At 41.4% G+C, this 18,932-nt stretch overlaps 1 protein-coding gene across 1 annotated transcript; it reads left to right on the forward strand.

Annotated features, from left to right (window-relative positions):
* The first annotated feature begins 1,695 nt into the window (after nt 1–1,695).
* pold1 (polymerase (DNA directed), delta 1, catalytic subunit) lies at nt 1,696–18,388 on the forward strand. Its single transcript, XM_080723905.1, has 27 exons — nt 1,696–1,772; nt 3,271–3,456; nt 3,891–4,004; nt 4,594–4,734; nt 5,067–5,192; nt 5,577–5,745; nt 6,376–6,490; nt 6,659–6,788; nt 7,635–7,801; nt 7,929–8,033; nt 8,240–8,380; nt 9,023–9,133; nt 9,548–9,739; nt 10,128–10,219; nt 10,339–10,455; nt 10,721–10,834; nt 11,326–11,473; nt 11,916–12,011; nt 12,431–12,568; nt 13,093–13,268; nt 14,331–14,483; nt 15,642–15,744; nt 16,015–16,144; nt 17,085–17,198; nt 17,325–17,377; nt 17,944–18,041; nt 18,268–18,388. The coding sequence occupies exons 2-27, from the start codon at nt 3,273–3,275 to the stop codon at nt 18,353–18,355; spliced, it is 3,315 nt and encodes a 1,104-aa protein (XP_080580031.1). The 5' UTR covers nt 1,696–1,772; nt 3,271–3,272; the 3' UTR covers nt 18,356–18,388.
* Nucleotides 18,389–18,932: the final 544 nt, after the last annotated feature.

Below are 18,932 nucleotides of genomic sequence, written 5' to 3' on the forward strand. Positions count from 1 at the left end.
CTGGGACTTTTAGCATACTAGGCGAAATGTGACACAATCAGTTGAGGTCAGATACCAGAACTATAGTGTTTAAAGTGATGGCTTCACCTGACTTTAGGCCTGAAAACTAAACTGTGTAATATCTTTCCATGGTAGTGATTTCATTCATACAATTGATTGTTTATAGCTTGGTTAATAATAGCCAGTCAAAGATGAACATTTACATTTACAATCAATAAACTATCCAGTAGCCCTCCACGTTTATTATATCAGGACTAGTCCTGTTATTGCCCTTGAACTTGACCAGAGGAGCTGGACCCCGGGCGCCGCCCTGTGGCTGCACACTAGTACTGCTCCTAATATTAAGGCACCTTGCCAAGGTGAAAGTACACAGATATTATGTGACAGAGTGAGAGTGTAGTAGACTGTCTACAACACTACTACATACTTGTACTTGTACACTCCCAGAGTTAAATCTACACTGATGAGTTTACTTACAGTGTGGATTGGAGGTCCCACAGAATGATTAATACAAAAAAAAAAAATGTATCAAATGGGGCTCTGTGGCCGACTGCATATCAAAGTGAGGGTCCAGGGTTTACTCACTGCCCTAGTATGAACACCAGTACGGACCAGGGTTGTCAACATTGGACTGTCAGAATCCAGGAGATTTATTTGTGGGGGGGGGTGCACGGAACTCCCCAACTGGGGTCTGGGGGGTCCTCTCCCCAAAACGTATTAATAGATATATTTTCCTGTGTTCTGTTGAATTTTGTGCATTTTTGATACATTTATCAGGCTTAATTACTAGCATGTGTACAATTTCAGCCTAATATGCCAAATGTAGGTGTACAGATCTGATGACAGAAGCAAAGTAAGACATCTTTAATAATGACGTCTCATCTGTAATATCTTTATATCTATGATCTTGCATGCATTGCCCCCACCCCTAAAGCGGGCCCATGATGATGCAGAAAGCACCTGTGGAGAAACGCCGCGAGACCTTATAATAACTGCTTCGTTTGGGGGGGCAGATACGCAGATTGTTAAATACTGTTCTATAATCGTTTTTTGGGACAGACTGGGGTTGATTGAATAACGGAGAAAAACAGCTGAGCATGTCATGATGCCATGCCATAAAAAAAAAAAAAAGTTCATTTTCTGGGGGCGAATTATAGGCTATAAAATGCATGTTAATTTAGCAATTCAATTCAAGAAAGGGCAGTAGTACTACGTAGTACTACTACGGACAGGAGATGTGAGTGACTTCTAATCATTAGAAAGTGCATTGTGGAATGTGGACCATAGAGTTATAAATAATAGATGTTGTGGATGGACACAGAGCAGGCATGAGTTGATGGAGAGGAGGCTTACTAAATAGCGACGCAGTGCATTCTGGTTATTGGAGTATTTCATAGCAGCGTCAATATCAACATAATGACCAGTATATCTGCCTGGGTACAGTATTTTCTTTCTTGTTTTGATCTCCGAGCAGATTTATCTCTGTATCAGACTATGTATAAGAATGGCAAGCCAGTTGAATGGCCCAGGAGTTGTCATTTGACCTCAATCTACTGGTCAACTGTCAACATAATAACATACATCCATGCTCCTTGGGCGACGGATATCCGTTTTGCAATTACGTCACTGTTTAATCCCGTTTCTATTGGTCCTGGTCGCAAACACGGAACCTTTTGGCGCGTTCTGCGGCGAAATCGCAGAAACAGACTGGAGTGGCGGGAGCTGACAGGAGGAGAGTAGGCTACTATTGTTTGGAAGGATCTATATCAAAGGTAATGCTATTTCTAATCATCACATTAACGATGGACAGCTAACTATCCTGTGATTTAACACCACGGTTCTTTCTGTTTATTTTGTTGCTAATGGCAATGTTAGCTGCAGGTTGCTAAAGCAACCAGCTGCAGCAATAGTGCTGTGATGTTGATCTGACTAATACTAATACAGTTCAGTTAACATTTTAAGTGTATTTTATTTTATGCTTTTAAAGCCATCATCCCGAGGTTTAAATTAAGGTGGAATGAAATGGGTTTTGTGCAATAGCTGTAACGTCAAAGCTGTTGTAAACATCCTGCGTCATAACTCATAATGTGCAAAACAAACATCACACAAGAGATGAAACTTAACCACAAGACCCCATAGCAAGAAGATCCTCCATTAACAGTTAACAGTTAAATTAACTGGTTAATTAGACCAGCAGACATGTGTTTCAGAAACATATTTTCTTTCCTTCTGATGCAACATTAATGGAGATTTATTTTCCAGTTCTTATGTTCCGGTGTACACTTGAGTAAAATGGTATTATTCGAAAAAAGTTGCTGTTTAGCCTGTCTTACAAAGTTACAGTTAAAGTTTGGGACTTTCATATTCCCAAACCTTTTTCCATATTATGTATATCCATTCACTTTTATGGTTTGTCTGTGAATTAATCTCTGACTCTGACCTGCTTAGTACTCATTGCCTACTATGTGATGATGAATGACACCTAGCCATAAATCATAACTTTTGTAGAGGTCGCTTATATTGGGACGTTTACTCCCTACTACAAGACGTCCCAATATAAGCGACCTCTACAAGAGTTATGATTTATGGCTAGAATGACACTTCTCAGATCAACAGACATATCATCTACATCTGATGAAACATTGCAACACTATGATTCTATTTGGAACAAACTGATGACTTGAGATCTGCTATAATAACTCTTTTGAACACAGGCTTTCTCAGGCCATGTGTGTGTGCGCACGTCGTATGTGTGACTTGGATGGTTGGAGTTTATAGGCCTACATTCTGTAATCTATTTTGTGTGGGCTGGGAGTTAGGACCTTCTATAATCTATTTTAAAATAAACAGATGTGACCATTGAAATGGTCACAAGAGCGAGCGGGACAGGATTCTTTCTGTTTTGTCCACTATTCCCTGGTCAAAAGAATTTGCTCTATAAAGTTAAACCAGTACATCTATCCCAAATTATAATTTCTTTCTTTGTAACTTTTAATTTATGAAACTAGAATGTTAAACCTAATTGTATGTCAACTAAGTACAGATTTTTTTGATAACAAAAAAACTAAGTACAGATTCTTAACAGTGTGGCTTGCTGCCCAATGTCATACAGATGTGCTCGCCTCATTGCAAATCTTTGTTCCATGCCTTCACTTAGAATATTGTAAATGTGACTTTGTTTTGAGTGGTACTTGTGGTCAAACTGCTCAAGTTATGTTTGTATTCAAATCAATGCCGTTCATTCATCTTATCTCGCCTTAATTGTCATAGGCATGGAGGCCATAAAACGCAATGGTGGCCCGATGCGGGGTGGATCTCAGGTGAAGCGGTCCAAAGCAGTGGGTGAATGGGAGGACAGCCCGTCACAGTTTGAAGAGGAACTGGCCATGTTGGAAGAAGCCGAGATGGACACTGAAGACAGAGAAGGGCAGGCAGGTCATGATGTTATTCCTGTAGGTGAGTTGCTGATTGCATATTAATGCTGAACCCGTTGGTCCCTGACGGGTTCATTTGGTTCCATTTCCATTTGTACACTGTCAGAGTTAAGGTGGAGACCTTGACATTTGACAGTTCAAAACACTGCTGTAGGTAGTACTGTAGGTTCGATCAGTGCAAGTCATCATCAATACAAGGGGTACAAATAAATTCATGTCTGCTGCAATTGACTCGTGATGGCCCCATTTGAATTCCTTCCTGATCATCAGGACCTGTGGTCTGCAGAATAAATCTGCCATGATTCGATTATTGTTCTTGGCTTGATATTGATACAATGGCCAACATTTTGCACATATGTTTTGTTACTTTTTTTGTGAGTCCTACTACCTGTTATCACAGTCAAGAATGCCCTCTTGGATATTCCTGACATAATTAACCCCTGATTTGTGTGTCAGGTGAACTGTTCTCAGCAAACATCAACCCTAACTGGAAGCGGCCTAACGCCCCTACACTGGACACCACCTCTGACACACTGGTTTTTCAGCAAGTCGACCTCGACTACTATTTAGGTAATGTGAAAAGAGCAGACAGAGACTACTCTTTAGTCTTTACCGGCTGTAAAGTACTGAACTAGGTCTGTCCGACTGCATGTGTGCATATTTGTATTGAATTGCATTGTGCGTGCACACATTTCAACACATCTCACCCTAGAGGTGGCTATGTTCCGCCTGCAGACAAAACTCACTTGTTTCTCAAATAGGACTTTTAGTACTGATTGTCCACTCTGTTATTTGCAAGTCATCAGATTGTGTGTTCAGGGCAGGCATTGTCAAAATGCTTTGGTTGCTGAGGTAATTATATAGGCATAATATATCACCAAGAAATATATCACCAGAAAGTATAAATCAGGCTTCAGTGTCCAAGTGTCCAGACTGAGGACTCTTTAATATAAATTAGATTTGAATCGCATTTTAAACCACCTTGGAATGTGGTTCAAATCTGATTGTGATTCACCAGAATCATTTTCCGTTTGGCTTTTTGCACTTCAGAGTTCAGACTTTATAAAACGATTCTTTGATTCCATCAATAATATCAGATTTGGGCTGCCAGTGTGGACAAACATAGCCTCTGAGTCTCTTGTACATTTGTGTCATGTAGGGTCTGCGGTTGCTGGCATGCCTGGTCAGTCGCAGGGTAACGTTCCCATCATCCGAATGTTTGGAGTGACAGACAGTGGGAACAGCGTGTGTTGCCATGTTCATGGTTTCGCACCTTACTTCTACGTGCCTGCACCCACTGGTGAGTACCAACATGTTCTGCCTTTGTCATTCCTGATGAGTCGTTTATCCAACATTTGAGGGATATTTCTTCATTGATTATATGGGATCTAGATTTGATTTATTTTATATTATATTATTTTGATCTCTTTTAGCCCATCGGCTAATCTTTCAAGAGTCCATTCATTCCACATAAAACATAACATTACAGCATACAATAATTATAAAAACAACAAAGTATTCTAGCATAGCACAGTACTTATTTTTGCAAGCATGCACACTTCATATTTGGAGTAATTATTTACTTGTATAGAGGGTTTCCTGAGGGTTTCTCTGTCTTTCTCTTCGACAAAGGGTTCACACGTGACCATTTGGGTGAGTTTAAAAGGGAGCTGAACGCTGCTGTGTTGAAGGACATGCGCTACAACAAGGACAACATCTCTGTCACAGTCCTGGCTGTGGACATCACTCGCAAAGAGAGTGAGTACATGATAATAAGAGGAATAAAAAAAAAAAGAAAGAATCCACCCTTCCTATTTTGTAAACAGGATAGTTCACAAATAGATTTATGTTTAGTGGTTTTATATGTAAAGTGCTATGGTATATCAGTTATTCAGAAGAACATACTATAGTTACATTTTTGACAGATAAACGTCCACATACACACACAAGCTTCAGTCTCTTCACAGGCCTCTGACACATAAAATGTGAAACTGACACAGTTCTTTCTATCTGTGCACATATTTCACACACGCATACACACACGTGTGTATATGTATATTTAAATGAATAAATAAAATACACAAAGGCAAGTTCATCAAAGAGTTAATGTGTGTTTCTTTAACGTGGAACTTTTCTTTGCAGATATGTATGGTTTCCATGGGAACAAGGTTCTGGATTTCCTGCGGATCACCATGGCAATGCCTCGTCTCATTGCCCCCGCCAAGCGCCTCCTGGAGCAGGGCTTTAAGTTTGGATCCTTCCCCCATCAGAACTATCCTCCCTTTGAGGCCAACATTGACTTTGAGATCAGGTGTGTGTGTCTACTGTCTACTGGCCCATTGATTCTCAAACGTTTGAATTTCAAGGACCCTCAGTTTGATTGATATACATAAGGCCATCTCCCCTTATTTGATATTTGAGACTCCAATCAACACTGTAAAATCATCAGAGAGTGTACAAATAAAACCAAATTTGGTTCCATTTGTCAATTGTTACAGACCCGGTGTTACAAGCCAGTGTACCTGCCTGTCTGCTGTCATTAACAAATCTGACAAAGTCATGCATGTAGTAGTTGGTTATGCATTGCATGAGCTTGCAGATCGGCTATGTTAAGCACTGGACACCATACCATGACAAAGGTGATTTCACTTAAGTTCCGTTTTCATGTAGGTGACAAGCGTCCCCACGCAGCCATGATTGGAGGAATGCCCCACTCTATCCTGATTGGAGCAAAACTTGTCTCCTCCACCAAAACTGAAACTGCTTTTTTTTCTCCTCACAGGGGATAAGGCTGAAGTCCAAATATGGACCATACACTCACACAAATATCAGAACATAGACCCATTGTATTATTATTTGAATTAAATGAATCACTTACCCTACCTTTAAGGAGAGTCTGTGGCAGGTTCATTGAGTGAAGTTGCCCTCTTTGCGTTGGCAGATTTATGGTGGACTGTGATGTTGTTGGATGCAGCTGGATAGAGCTTCCCAAAGGAAAGTACAGAGTACGGGAAGAAAAGAGTGGTGCGGACACAGATTCGCGCTACCCCGGAAAAGTATGTCTAGATGCATGTCTGTTTGGGTTTTGTGCTATATTAACATCATTTTATGGCCTAAATTAATGACATCGGTTACAAACATAACCATTAGTTGCAGCCCTAGTTATAATGACATTCATCAAAAAAATGACCTTTAAAGCCTGTCCCCTCTACTCTGTCACTCAGACGTCATGGTGCCAGTATGAGGTGGACGTTGGATGGACAGATATGATAAGTCACCCAGCGGAGGGAGAGTGGCAGAGGATCGCTCCACTCAGGGTGCTCAGCTTTGACATTGAGTGCGCTGGAAGAAAGGGTGAGTGACATCTACTGTAGTATTTCTTCTGTACTAACCAGTAAGACTCCCTAATCGGGAGATAAGCGACCATCAGGTCGCATACAGAAACTTTAGAAGGCGTAGCCAATCAACAGGGAATATGGGAAATGGGACAGATCCATGTTGATGACATGACTTTAGAGATCCTGTGTGTCGCTTTGCGTGATTTTTAGGCCAAAATCTGTAGGAGCAGTGTCCAAAAATGTGTTTTGCAAGAATCGGCCTGATGGTGGCGCTAGAGGAGGGCCATGTGAGATATGAGGGGCATGGATAGGAGCAACAGTGGCGGAGATATGAGTAGGGCAAAAGTGTGACGTGTCGGACAGACTGACAGCCGGTGGAAGTTTTGATTGTAACTGCAACCTGATGGTCGCAATAATGTGTTGAGTGAAACTTGCATTTGATTTCTAACATGGGTACGACATGAAGAAACAGTATTTATTATGCAAATTCGCAAAATGTATAAATTGTGCTTCAAGTTGTGTTAGTGTTCTAAAATCGTTGTTTTAAGCACTGCAGACCGTACTACGACCGTAGCAATATAACCAAAAGGCGGTACAGATGTTGGTTGATTGAATGCTCTATTAACAGTTTGCACAGTGGCTCAGATTTATATATTATACATTTATAAATCTATGTGGCATGAACAAGGAAAACTCCATAACATTACCAGCACTGTTTCTCAAGAACATAATATTCCATTGGTACATACTTTTAAATGAACACTAAAGACATGCTTCTGTGTGCATGTGAAAAGGCCTTGCAGATGCTGTCTATCATGTTTACAGCAGCATTTGAACTGGACGTTAACCCCTTCTCTTCCAGGGATCTTCCCAGAGGCAGACAAAGACCCTGTGATTCAGATTGCGTCCATGGTGCAGAGACAGGGAGAGAAGGAACCCTTCATTCGCACAGTGTTCACTCTGCAGTCCTGTGCTAGCATTGTGGGCTCTCAGATACTGTGCTTTACCCAAGAGAAACATTTGCTGCAGGTAAACACACACACACACACACACACACACACACACACACACACACACACTTGTGACATGTGTCCCTGTCATCTGTCCTGTTGTTCTTTCTCATTATATGTGTGTCTGTTTTGGTGTGCACATGCAGAGCTGGGCAGAGTTTGTGAGGACCGTGGATGCAGACATCATCACTGGCTACAACATCCAAAACTTTGACTTTCCCTACCTGGTCAACAGGGCAATTACTCTAAAGGTGAGGGGAAACACACACCTCCAATCAAAACAATTATTAACATTAGTAACATCCCTAGTTCTCAGAATAGGGATGTGAGGATTCACATTGTTAATATAAAATAATTATCCTACTGTATCACACAAAGATTTGGTGGCCCCCCTCTGTAGTAACTCTGAGGACCCCCTGTTGAAGACCCCTGCTACAGTGTATGCTTGTGTGTGCAGGCTACGACGTTTCCCTACCTGGGCAGAGTACGCGGCATCAAGTCGGTCTTGAAAGACTCAAGCTTCCAGAGCAAACAGATGGGCCGCCGAGAGAACAAGATCCTGAACATGGAGGGTCGAGTTCAGTTTGACCTGCTGCAGGTCTGACCTTTCTGCTGTTTGCGTCACACATGACAGTTGAAAGCACCCTGACACGCAGTAAATATTATTACCTCACCCAAAAGATGAAGAAGAGAAGAAAAAGAAAGTCCCCTGTAGGGATGGGACGATATGAAAATTTGTAACAAAAGAAATCGCGATTTACGATATTATCACGATAATCAAAATCCATTATCTTGGGGCAGAACATTTCCCCAAAAAATAACAGATCTACAAGCTCACAGCGCTTCGCATCGCTTTGTGACATTTGATAGAGAGTTAAAAAAAAGACTGTATCATGTATATTTTAAGTACCTTTTACCAATTATAAAGGGTTTAAGTGGCACCGGATATGCAGCACGGCAAATAAAAGGTGAATTGATCCCAATGCATGAAGGACGATATCACGATAAATGAAATCTCCACGATACGATTATCGTGAGTGTTTTTTTATCAAGATAAACGATAATATCGCGTATCGTCCCATCTCTAGTCCCCTGCTGGTGAATGTATCAAGAAATGTCAAGCTGTCTGTTTGGGTTCTGATACATTTGTGTCATTTACCATCATTTTACAGTTTTTATGGTCTAAATCCATCTAAATCAAAAGATGAATCGATTAGAAAAATCATTGTTTGTCTTCCAGGTGCTCCTCAGGGATTACAAACTCCGGTCATACACGCTAAACGCAGTCAGTTATCACTTCTTGCAAGAGCAGAAGGAGGATGTTCAACATTCCATCATCACTGATCTGCAGGTGGGTCTGAAACACTGCTAGGTCAGTTCACGGTCTGTCCAGAGAGTGAAGACTTGACCATTATGTCACCATTAAGACCCGAGGCCGATTCTAAATCCTAACAGTTTTCTGATAAACCTATGTTGCTATTTATATTCTTGATGTCGGGCAGAAACCTTTTTATCAGCAGATTTTAACCTTTTGTGTTTTTTTGTAAATTAACACCCTATACCTGATCATACTACGGCACGGCATCAAACAAAAGCATCAATCAAGCGGATCCACAACAACTTCTGCTACTTTTGCTCGTTTAAAATTTGAATCCAGAAAAGTACCAGTTATGGACATTTAACCGACAGAGAAAATGACACGGATGCGTCCACCGTTTTCAACTGGTTAATGTGTGCGTGCGTGTCTCCCGTCCTCCCAACTCAGAATGGCAACGAGCAGACGCGGCGGCGCCTGGCCGTCTACTGCCTGAAGGACGCCTACCTGCCTCTGCGGCTGCTGCAGAAGCTGATGTGTGTGATCAACTACATGGAGATGGCCCGCGTCACCGGCGTGCCTCTCACCTACCTGCTCTCCAGGGGACAGCAGATCAAAGTCGTCTCCCAGCTGCTGCGACAGGTAACCAATGGACAACCCCCGCTGGACAGTTGATGCCCTGATCCATGCATGGAACCATATTATTATACCATATTCTTTTTTTTTTTTTTTTTACCAAATTATCCTAAGACCTGAGGCCGAAGACAGATGGCTTCTAAATCAGTAGTTCTATTTTATTTTTAATTTTTGTGCCACAAGGACCCCCAAAATGATTTTTATTTGGCCGCGGACTCCCATCTAAAAATGTTTTGTACCAGGTGCCCCCAGAAGAGAAGATTTGTGTTTAAAAGAAAAATTATATAAGTTATTCAAACACTTTGATGATTTTTCAAAAATGTTCCAAAGTTTCAAGAGTTTTCTGAAAATGTGATGTTGCAAATTAAGTATGTGTGTGTATTATGTGTGTTAGGCCATGAAACAGGACCTGGTCATGCCCGTCATGATGAAGTCAGGAGGAGGGGAAGACTATACCGGTGCTACGGTCATTGAGCCAGAGAAAGGGTGCGTATGGTGCATTTATACATTTATAATCCAGCACAACCTCTCTAGCTTTTTTACTTGGTGCCCACTTTTGTTAATTATACATGTCAAATGACTCCCCCCTTGACTCCCTGTTGTAGGTACTACAGCGTCCCCATTGCTACGCTGGATTTCTCCTCCTTGTATCCCTCCATTATGCAGGCCCACAACCTGTGTTACACCACCCTGCTGCAGAAAGGATCTCAAGAGAAACTGGGGTAAGGACTCATCCATGTCAATTTGAAAACCCTCAAACCAATTCCTATTTATTTTAAATATTATTATTAGTTAAATAATCTAGAAACCGTTTAAAAAGGAAATCGACATGGAAAGAAAATCGAATCTAAAACTGATAGTCTACAACCTTACTTTTATTGTGTGTGTGTGTAATATTTATTTGAACGTATACATTATAGATCACAAGTGTTTATATCAGTTCAGTTGTGAAATGGGATGTGATGATGAAGTGTTTGATCTCCTCAGTCTGTCCCAAGAGGACTTCATCAAGACTCCTACTGGTGACCTGTTTGTCAAGACGTCTGTGAGGAAGGGACTTCTTCCTGAGATCCTGGAAAACCTGCTGGCTGCCAGGAAGAAGTAGGAACCAGTCTAAAATAGAACCAATATTTACCTATAGGACCATTGGTGGATTTATTTTTTAACTCAAGTAATACTGAAATGTAGAAGTCTTTGTTACAAGTCAGTAAAAAAGTAAAAAATATTATCAAAATCTACTGATTAGTACAAATGGTAAAGTACTCGCCATGTAGTTTCAAATGTATAGAATCTCTAAAATGGCAGATCTTGGCTATTTTCAAATGGCTGAAATGTATAGGGCTAATCTACAAAGTAACTTTCAAATAATTGTATTGGTGTTAAAAGTACAATATATATCCCAGGACCCCACTTTTTGAACCACTACACTGACCCAAAGGATTGGAGTGGGAAAATTATTATTGGCTTAAAAGTCACAAAAGTAAAAATGGTTCATTTCAATTGATGATCAGTAGCAGAACAAGACTGACAAATCTAAAAAGATTTATGTAATGTATATCTGTCCAAAACGTGTGACTCACATGTGTCCACAGAGCCAAAGCGGAACTGAAGAAAGAGACAGACCCTTTCAAGAAGCAGGTGCTGGATGGCCGACAGCTGGCCCTGAAGATCAGTGCCAACTCTGTGTATGGCTTCACAGGAGCCCAGGTGGGAAAGCTGCCCTGCCTGGAAATCTCTGGGGTAAGCACTTTTTATTTAATACCGCATCCCTTGCTCAAGGACACGTCGTGGGTTGTCGCTGTTGTCGGGCAGAAACCTTTCATCTTCGTATTCTAACTTTTTAGTTTTTAGTTTTCTCGTAAATGAATGCCCTACTTTAACATACTACAGTGTCACACAAAATTATCAACGTGTTTCGAGCTTGTAGATCTGCTACTAAATTATTTTAATCCTGAAACAACGTTGTCCTCTCAGACCAAGGACCACCATGGAAATAGGTCTCACGACTTTGTTTTTTGACAAACATAACATGTTGTTTTTCTTTTATGACATCTCATAAATTAAAAACAAAAGTAATAGCTTTGAACATACTGTATGCGGTTTCCAAGATATTTACATTTCATGCATGATCTGTGATGGGCTGATATACATTTTTGTCCGTTCTGTCCCATCCCCCCATCAGAGTGTCACTGGCTTTGGAAGGCAGATGATCGAAAGAACCAAGCAGTTAGTGGAATCCAAGTACACCATCGCCAATGGTTATCAAGCAGATGCTAAGGTGAGTTCTCACCAGACCTTTCTTGACTGGGGAAAGAGAGATGGACAAACATAAAGAGTTTTAAAAACGACTTGGCTAGCGAGCAGTGGCAGAAAGTAAATAAATATGTTCAGTCTCAGAGGCAAATATTGTACTTTTACTCCACAAAAATCATATGAAAACGTAAGTTACTTTGTACATTTGAATTATCGTTACAAAACATACATTAAACATTTGAGCCCCATTTGAAAATGGTCGCGAGCTTAGGTGTGTCGAATGTTGCAAAATTGACCAATCATAATCTGTGTAATAGGTTTATTAAGTATAGAGGGGTTAAGTGGTACAGTACGTACATTATAAGCCCAGGGATGCATGTGCACCCCTCATCGTGGAAGGTAGTTGTGACTGTGTGTGTAAACGTGTGTAAATGTGTGTTCTAGGTGATTTATGGGGACACTGACTCTGTGATGGTGAAGCTGGGCGTGGGCAGCGTGAAGGAGGCCATGGAGGTGGGCAGAGAGGCTGCGGAGTGGGTCTCCTCCCACTTTGTCCATCCAATCAAACTGGAGTTTGAAAAGGTAATCGTCTCGTTATCGTCAACCCATTAAGCCCTGGAATTAATTTATACTTGAGCTGTTGAAAAACAGCAGATATAGAAGCACCGTGTGCAGCACTGTGAGCTTGTAGATCTGATATTTTTGTAAAATCGTGAAAATGTGTCCAAATCTTTAAATATATCATTTTCAAAGCAAACCTTTGTAAATCAAATCTTTGCTACTGGGGGTCCCTGGAACAACATATTTTGAGATGGGCGTCCGCGGCCAAATACTTATAATTTTGGGTGAGTTTTTTTTACCTTTAGAAGACATTTATAGAATCAGGCAAAAATTCAGACTTGCACAAATATTCACGAAAAAAAGTGTCTCTCAGCTGTTCTAAAATATCATATAAGTTCACAGCGTGTCACTTTGTGCCACTCTGCAGGCTTGCACATCTGCTATTTTATTTTTTGTTTTATTGTGAAGAATGCTGAAGGCATTTGTAGAAAATCGAATTGTAGAAAAAAGAAGCAGATTGAATGTAGCTGTGTGTGCTTCCTCAGGTGTACTACCCATACCTGCTCATCAACAAGAAGCGCTATGCAGGCCTCTACTTCTCCTCCAGTGCAGACACACATGACAAGATGGACTGCAAGGGCATAGAGACCGTCCGCAGAGACAACTGCCCCCTGGTGGCTAACCTTATCAATACTTGTCTGCAGCGCATCCTCATAGACAGGTACATACACAGTAGAGTAAAACAAAGTCCTACAATCCCTCAAGTCTGGAATTAAATATTATGCTATGTGATAATTGAACCATAAAAGGATGGTAACAACGGGTATTATGTCACAAGAAAATATAATGGGTGTTTTTGGAGCGGTGAAAGCGCTCCCAATAGACCGGTATGTCCGTGGGTATGTGGGTGGCTGGGTGGCTGGCCGTGTCCGTAGCCTGGCAATACCTTGAGTGGCCACACACAACACACTAGTTAAAGGAGGGGCGCTGTTTTGTGCAGGCCAGGCACACTCACCACTCACTCACAGGCACAGTTTACAGTTTACAGTTTAGGCATTTAGCAGACGCTTTTAATCCAAAGCGACTCACACACACACACACACACACACAGGGTAGCTGCTCAGATTCACCGCTCCACTTCGAACCGAGGTTTGATTTTTAATGAATCTATCATGGTTAAAATGGAGTTTGAAGATACAATGGGTGTATTTGGGGAGGGGCCCTGGACGGGGAGTGCCTGGTAACAAATATATCTAAATACTGAATGAAGCAAAATAAAAGCTGTTAAGGGTGTTCCCAAAAGCCTGATTAGACGATAAAATGACCAAGTCTTTTTGAAAGTGAAATATCCCTTTAAGTCGTCTTTGGCGCTGAACCGTTGGATTTTGAATGACGACTTGAGTCGTCATTAGCTGTTAATGCGTTAAAGCTGTACTGTGGAAGCTGCTCAACTAGTGGTCAGTAGCGGTATTGCTTTTTTCGGCCGGAGTCGCCGCGGACCACCGGAACGGGGGTCCGCGGCCGATCATACACCGGTGGTGTATGATCGGCGCTGTGATTGGCCGGTAGTGTATCATGTGGGAGATGACATCATTTTGCCGGGAAATTCTCCCCCCCTCACAACTCATAGAAAACATATAAAGAGAAGGCTTCAGAAGCTGAAAATAACAGAGTGGGGGTTCTAAAACTTTAGCGATTTAACAGTTAGGACAATTTTAAGATTTGTTTTATAAAAAAAGTTACATGGTATAACTTTAAGAGTGTGTGACCTGTCCCCCCTCAGGGACCCCCAGGGTGCAGTGGCCCACGCCAAAGAGGTGATCTCAGACCTGCTGTGTAACCGCATCGACATCAGCCAGCTGGTCATCACCAAGGAGCTGACCCGCACCGCCCAGGAGTACGAGAACAAGCAGGCACACGTGGTGCTGGCAGAGAGGTCAGTGATGAGTTTATGTTGCATTCAGGGCTATTTAATAGATTGTAATTAAAAAACATTGATTTTAATAAACACAAACCCTCGAAAAAAGCAGATTGTGATGTGACATGTTGTGATCTTGTCGACAATCTTGTCGACTGACTATTTTTGTGCCAAGACCATTGTACAACAAAGTGTAAAATCAGGCTTAAAGTAGTCAATCAATCTTTCTTTCGTGTTAATTCTTTCATAAAAAACACAAACAGATGTGCTTCCCAATTAATCATAAAAGTTATGGATAGAATAATTGGTAAGATAATTGATTCGTGCAGCCCTACAGTACTTCTACTTGTCTTCTGAGCACCGAAAGAAGACGATAACGCATCGTGTGTAAAGGCCGTTGGACACTGCACACAGAGCTGATGGATGTGCTTTCAGTCCACTCCCATATGGCCCCACTGAGAACAATGAACTTGTGGACTTATCAGACATTGTTGACTGCCTTGGGTTTACTGGAGGCTCGGCCTCTTTGACCTAAATAGAAATGGTGATAAATTCCAACATAACAGACAATGTGATTGGCACTAGAGACGTGACCAACATAAAGCACTGGCCTCTGAGATGATCATGATCTCAACGAAAAGAGGTCTTAACTGCTTTTTATTGGTGAATTATTTGAATATTATATCGGAAAGTGCCCAAAATATCCAAAGCTTGTAAAAACACAGCCCCACTGTCCCTGCGTTTCCCAAATGCTGTGAGCTGTAATTCACTGCAAAGCAACTGATGACAAATGAATTACTGGACTGGTGTCCCGATGACACTTGTGCATCTGTTATTGATGGAATGAATCCAAATTGACATGTGACTATAGGCCCTGTGCACAGCTGTAATCCCAGATTTCAGAAGGTGGCATACCCGTTTCCCGTTCCCAGGTTCAGTGTCCCATAGCTTTGTTTTACTGGCTCGGAAGCAGATTTGAACGTTAAAAACATTTTGAAGGTGTAATCCAGTTCAAACTTGCTGCTGAGCCAATTAAACAAAGATCTAGTAAAATGACCTGGAACCGAAAACGGGTAAGGCCCCCTTGGGGCTACATGTACATTTCTACACAGAGCCGATTGTTGGAGACGGCTGTAGAGGTGTTTCTCTGATGTTTTATGGGTTGTGCGTTAACAGGATGAAGAAGAGAGATGCAGGCAGCGCCCCTCATCTGGGAGACAGAGTTCCCTACGTCATCATCAAAGCTACAAAGGGAGTGCCAGCCTACATGAAGTCAGAGGTCTGTACTATTTTGTTTGTGTCTGCGTATAATGATAATGATGATAATACTATAATAAAAATGTAATATTATTTGTATTTTTATGTTATCAGGTAAATCCAAAGGGGTGTCTGACCTGTACATTCTTTTTAGTTTTCCAAAATTGGCTTATTTACACGCTGAAAATGAGTTTATACTGTAGATTGTCTACCTTTTTCACGGTGCCATATGAATACGTACAGTACATAGGCCTTCAATGGTTAAGTAGAATCCCTGTATGTGTTCTGCTAGGACCCCATCTATGTGCTGGAGAACAACATTCCTATTGACTCTCAGCACTACCTGGAACAACAGCTGTCCAAACCACTGCTGAGAATCTTTGAGCCCATCCTGGGAGAGAAGGCAGAGAGTGTTCTGCTCAGTGAGTCTACTCTCTCACACTCTCACACACACACACACACACACACACACACACACACACACACACACACACACACACACCTCATTCAAACTTAAAGTCCCTAGCATGACAACAGAAAGGAGACCATTATTGGTTCTGTGACGGCAAAAACGGACCAAGCTAGACATTCTAAAGTTGATTCTGCAAATGCCCTCTAAAATCTGTAGTTCTCTCACGTTCAAGATTTGTCAAAAATTGTAAAAAGAATTGCAGATGTACAAGCTCGCTGTGATTTTTGAATAGCCAACACTAAAACCCACTTGACGCATCCCTTCCTTATTTGCACAACAACCACAGTTGTTGCCCACACCCTAGGTGGGGTTGGCAAAAGGGCCTTTCTGTGTGGAGTTTGCATGTTCTCCCCGTGTCTCCTAGGGTAGATACCCTCACAAAAACATGCAGTAATCCTGGTCTCTATAAAGCCTCCCCCTGGCCAGCCGGGGCGCCTGATGGAGGGGAATGGAACTGGTTGGAATAACGTGTTCCTTCCACGCGCTACGTCCAACCGGGGAAGCTCCCCCTGTCAGGTGATAAGAAGCGGCCTGCTCACTCCTCATGCATTGAAGGAAGCATGAGCTCAGTTCGGGGCCCTCCCCAGGTTGGCAGAGGGAGAGTAGAGCCCAGGATCACAGCTTAGGCAATTGGCACCGGGTGAAAAAATGGGTTACAAAAATCGTGGGATAAAAATTTAAAAAAAAAAATATATATATATATTTTTGGGAGGGAGAGAGATTTGTTTTGAGGGGGAAAAAAGGAACAGGGTTTAAATAATCCCTGAATTCCTGAATAATCAGACATACTAAAGATGTACCTGTTTAAGAACCTTTTTACCCTTTTGTAAATCTCTTCCTGTTAGTTTCTACCATTTTGTAAATCTCTCTTCCTGTTGTTTGTATTGCAGAGGGAGATCATACACGCTGTAAAACTGTGCTGACCTCCAAGGTGGGAGGCCTGATGGCATTTGCTCAGAAGAGGAGCACCTGCATCGGCTGCAAAGCTGTGCTCAAAACAGATGGTGTGTACTATGATTTTGTGTTCTCATTCAGTCCAAGCTGGTTCAAATTCTCAGATTAGGATTTAGATGGTGTTGCCTGTGTTGTGTCCAGCGTGTGTAATCGTCTAACCTGTGTTCTCGTCACAGCGGCCGTATGTGATTTCTGTAAGCAGAAGGAATCGGAGCTTTATCAGAAGGAGGTAAGCAGGATTTAGAATATCATTCCATATCTTTAAATGCTTCCAGGTGCTTATGCTTCAAGTGAGTCTTATTCAGAAAAGACGCAACTTCTATTGGAAAATGTAATATAAGGCCCCAAGTATTTGTCTAATTGATGAAGCCTTTTTTTGGTAGGCAAGTTTTTGAAGCGTTTTATCATTGATAAACGTTTACTATTTGGTTTAGAGTTAATGTCCTTGACAAAGGTTTTTGCAGTTGATCGAACAAGAGAAATGATCTTGTCTATTCTGTCGTTTTACATGGACCATAAGCTAAATCCAGTCTAGAATTACATTATTGGGAGGTGTGTTTGTCTTAAATTTACCCTTTTATTATTTAGTATCTACATGTATGTATCAATGTAAGAAAATATGTTTTTGCAAAGTAAAATAGATCAGATTGAGTAATGTATTTCCGGCAACGTTGTAATGGGAGCCACAAGGCATTATGTTCTATGTAAAACCACCACATGTGAAGATGAATGCTGCAGATGATCAGGGCATCGTGTCTGTGAACGTTCCGTTGACGTTGAGCTTGTGAATTCCAGATCTTTCATCTCAACACTCTGGAGGAACGCTTTGCTCGCCTGTGGACTCAGTGTCAGCGCTGTCAGGGATCCCTCCATGAGGATGTGCTTTGTACCAGGTATGTGCAAAAAAGGGGAAAAATCTTTTTCACTGGTTTAATTTTATCAAATGGCACGAGCTTGTAAATGGGCTTCTTTCGGTGCACGACACAGTTGTACTGACTAAGTATAAATCGGACTTGAAACTGTTTAATCTCGTTGAACATAAAGTTTGATCAAGGATTAAAGTAACGTCACTCACTCATTCACACCTGCTAACCGCTACTCCTCTGTGCTGCCCTGTAGCCGTGATTGTCCCATCTTCTACATGAGGAAGAAGGTTCAGAAAGACCTGGAGGACCAGAGCAAGCTAGTAAATCGCTTCGGATCGTGAGACAAACACTTCCTCACATGCCTCCCTTTTTGTATCATCACAGCCTTATCCTTTTCAGTTCACTGTCTGCTTGTAAAAAATGCAAATGTCTTTTTACTAGTTTTTGGAATATGAATAAAAGTACAATAAATATAAACTTGTGTAAAGTATAGTGTGGTGTATTATTTTTGACGTTTGAAAGATCACTGCTTAAAGTCACGCTTGATATGCCCCTGACTCCGAGGGAAGTCTTTATAACCTTTGTCAATAGTTCTCTTCTTGATCATCAGGTTGTATACAGTACATGGGTGGGTGCAGTTTCCCTATGGTTTTAATTCAACACACGTTGATATGATTTAACTTTTTATTAAGACTAATAGTCTTTCCATGAATTTCCCAGCTGTGCAAATAGTTATGGTGGCAGCTTCTTGTTAGTTCAAAGTATCTGATTTGAAATGTGCAACTTTCCAGTTGAACATCATGAAGTAGAAAATATGATTGTTGCTGTCGGAAATCTGTGGAGTAACCGTAATACTTGAAAAATAGCCGATCTACAAGCTCACAATGCTTAGCGATGCAACACTTTTGTGAGCTTGTA

This window comes from Nannobrachium achirus, assembly GCF_963921795.1.
Source record: "Nannobrachium achirus genome assembly, chromosome: 4".
NCBI classification, from domain to species: domain Eukaryota; kingdom Metazoa; phylum Chordata; class Actinopteri; order Myctophiformes; family Myctophidae; genus Nannobrachium; species Nannobrachium achirus.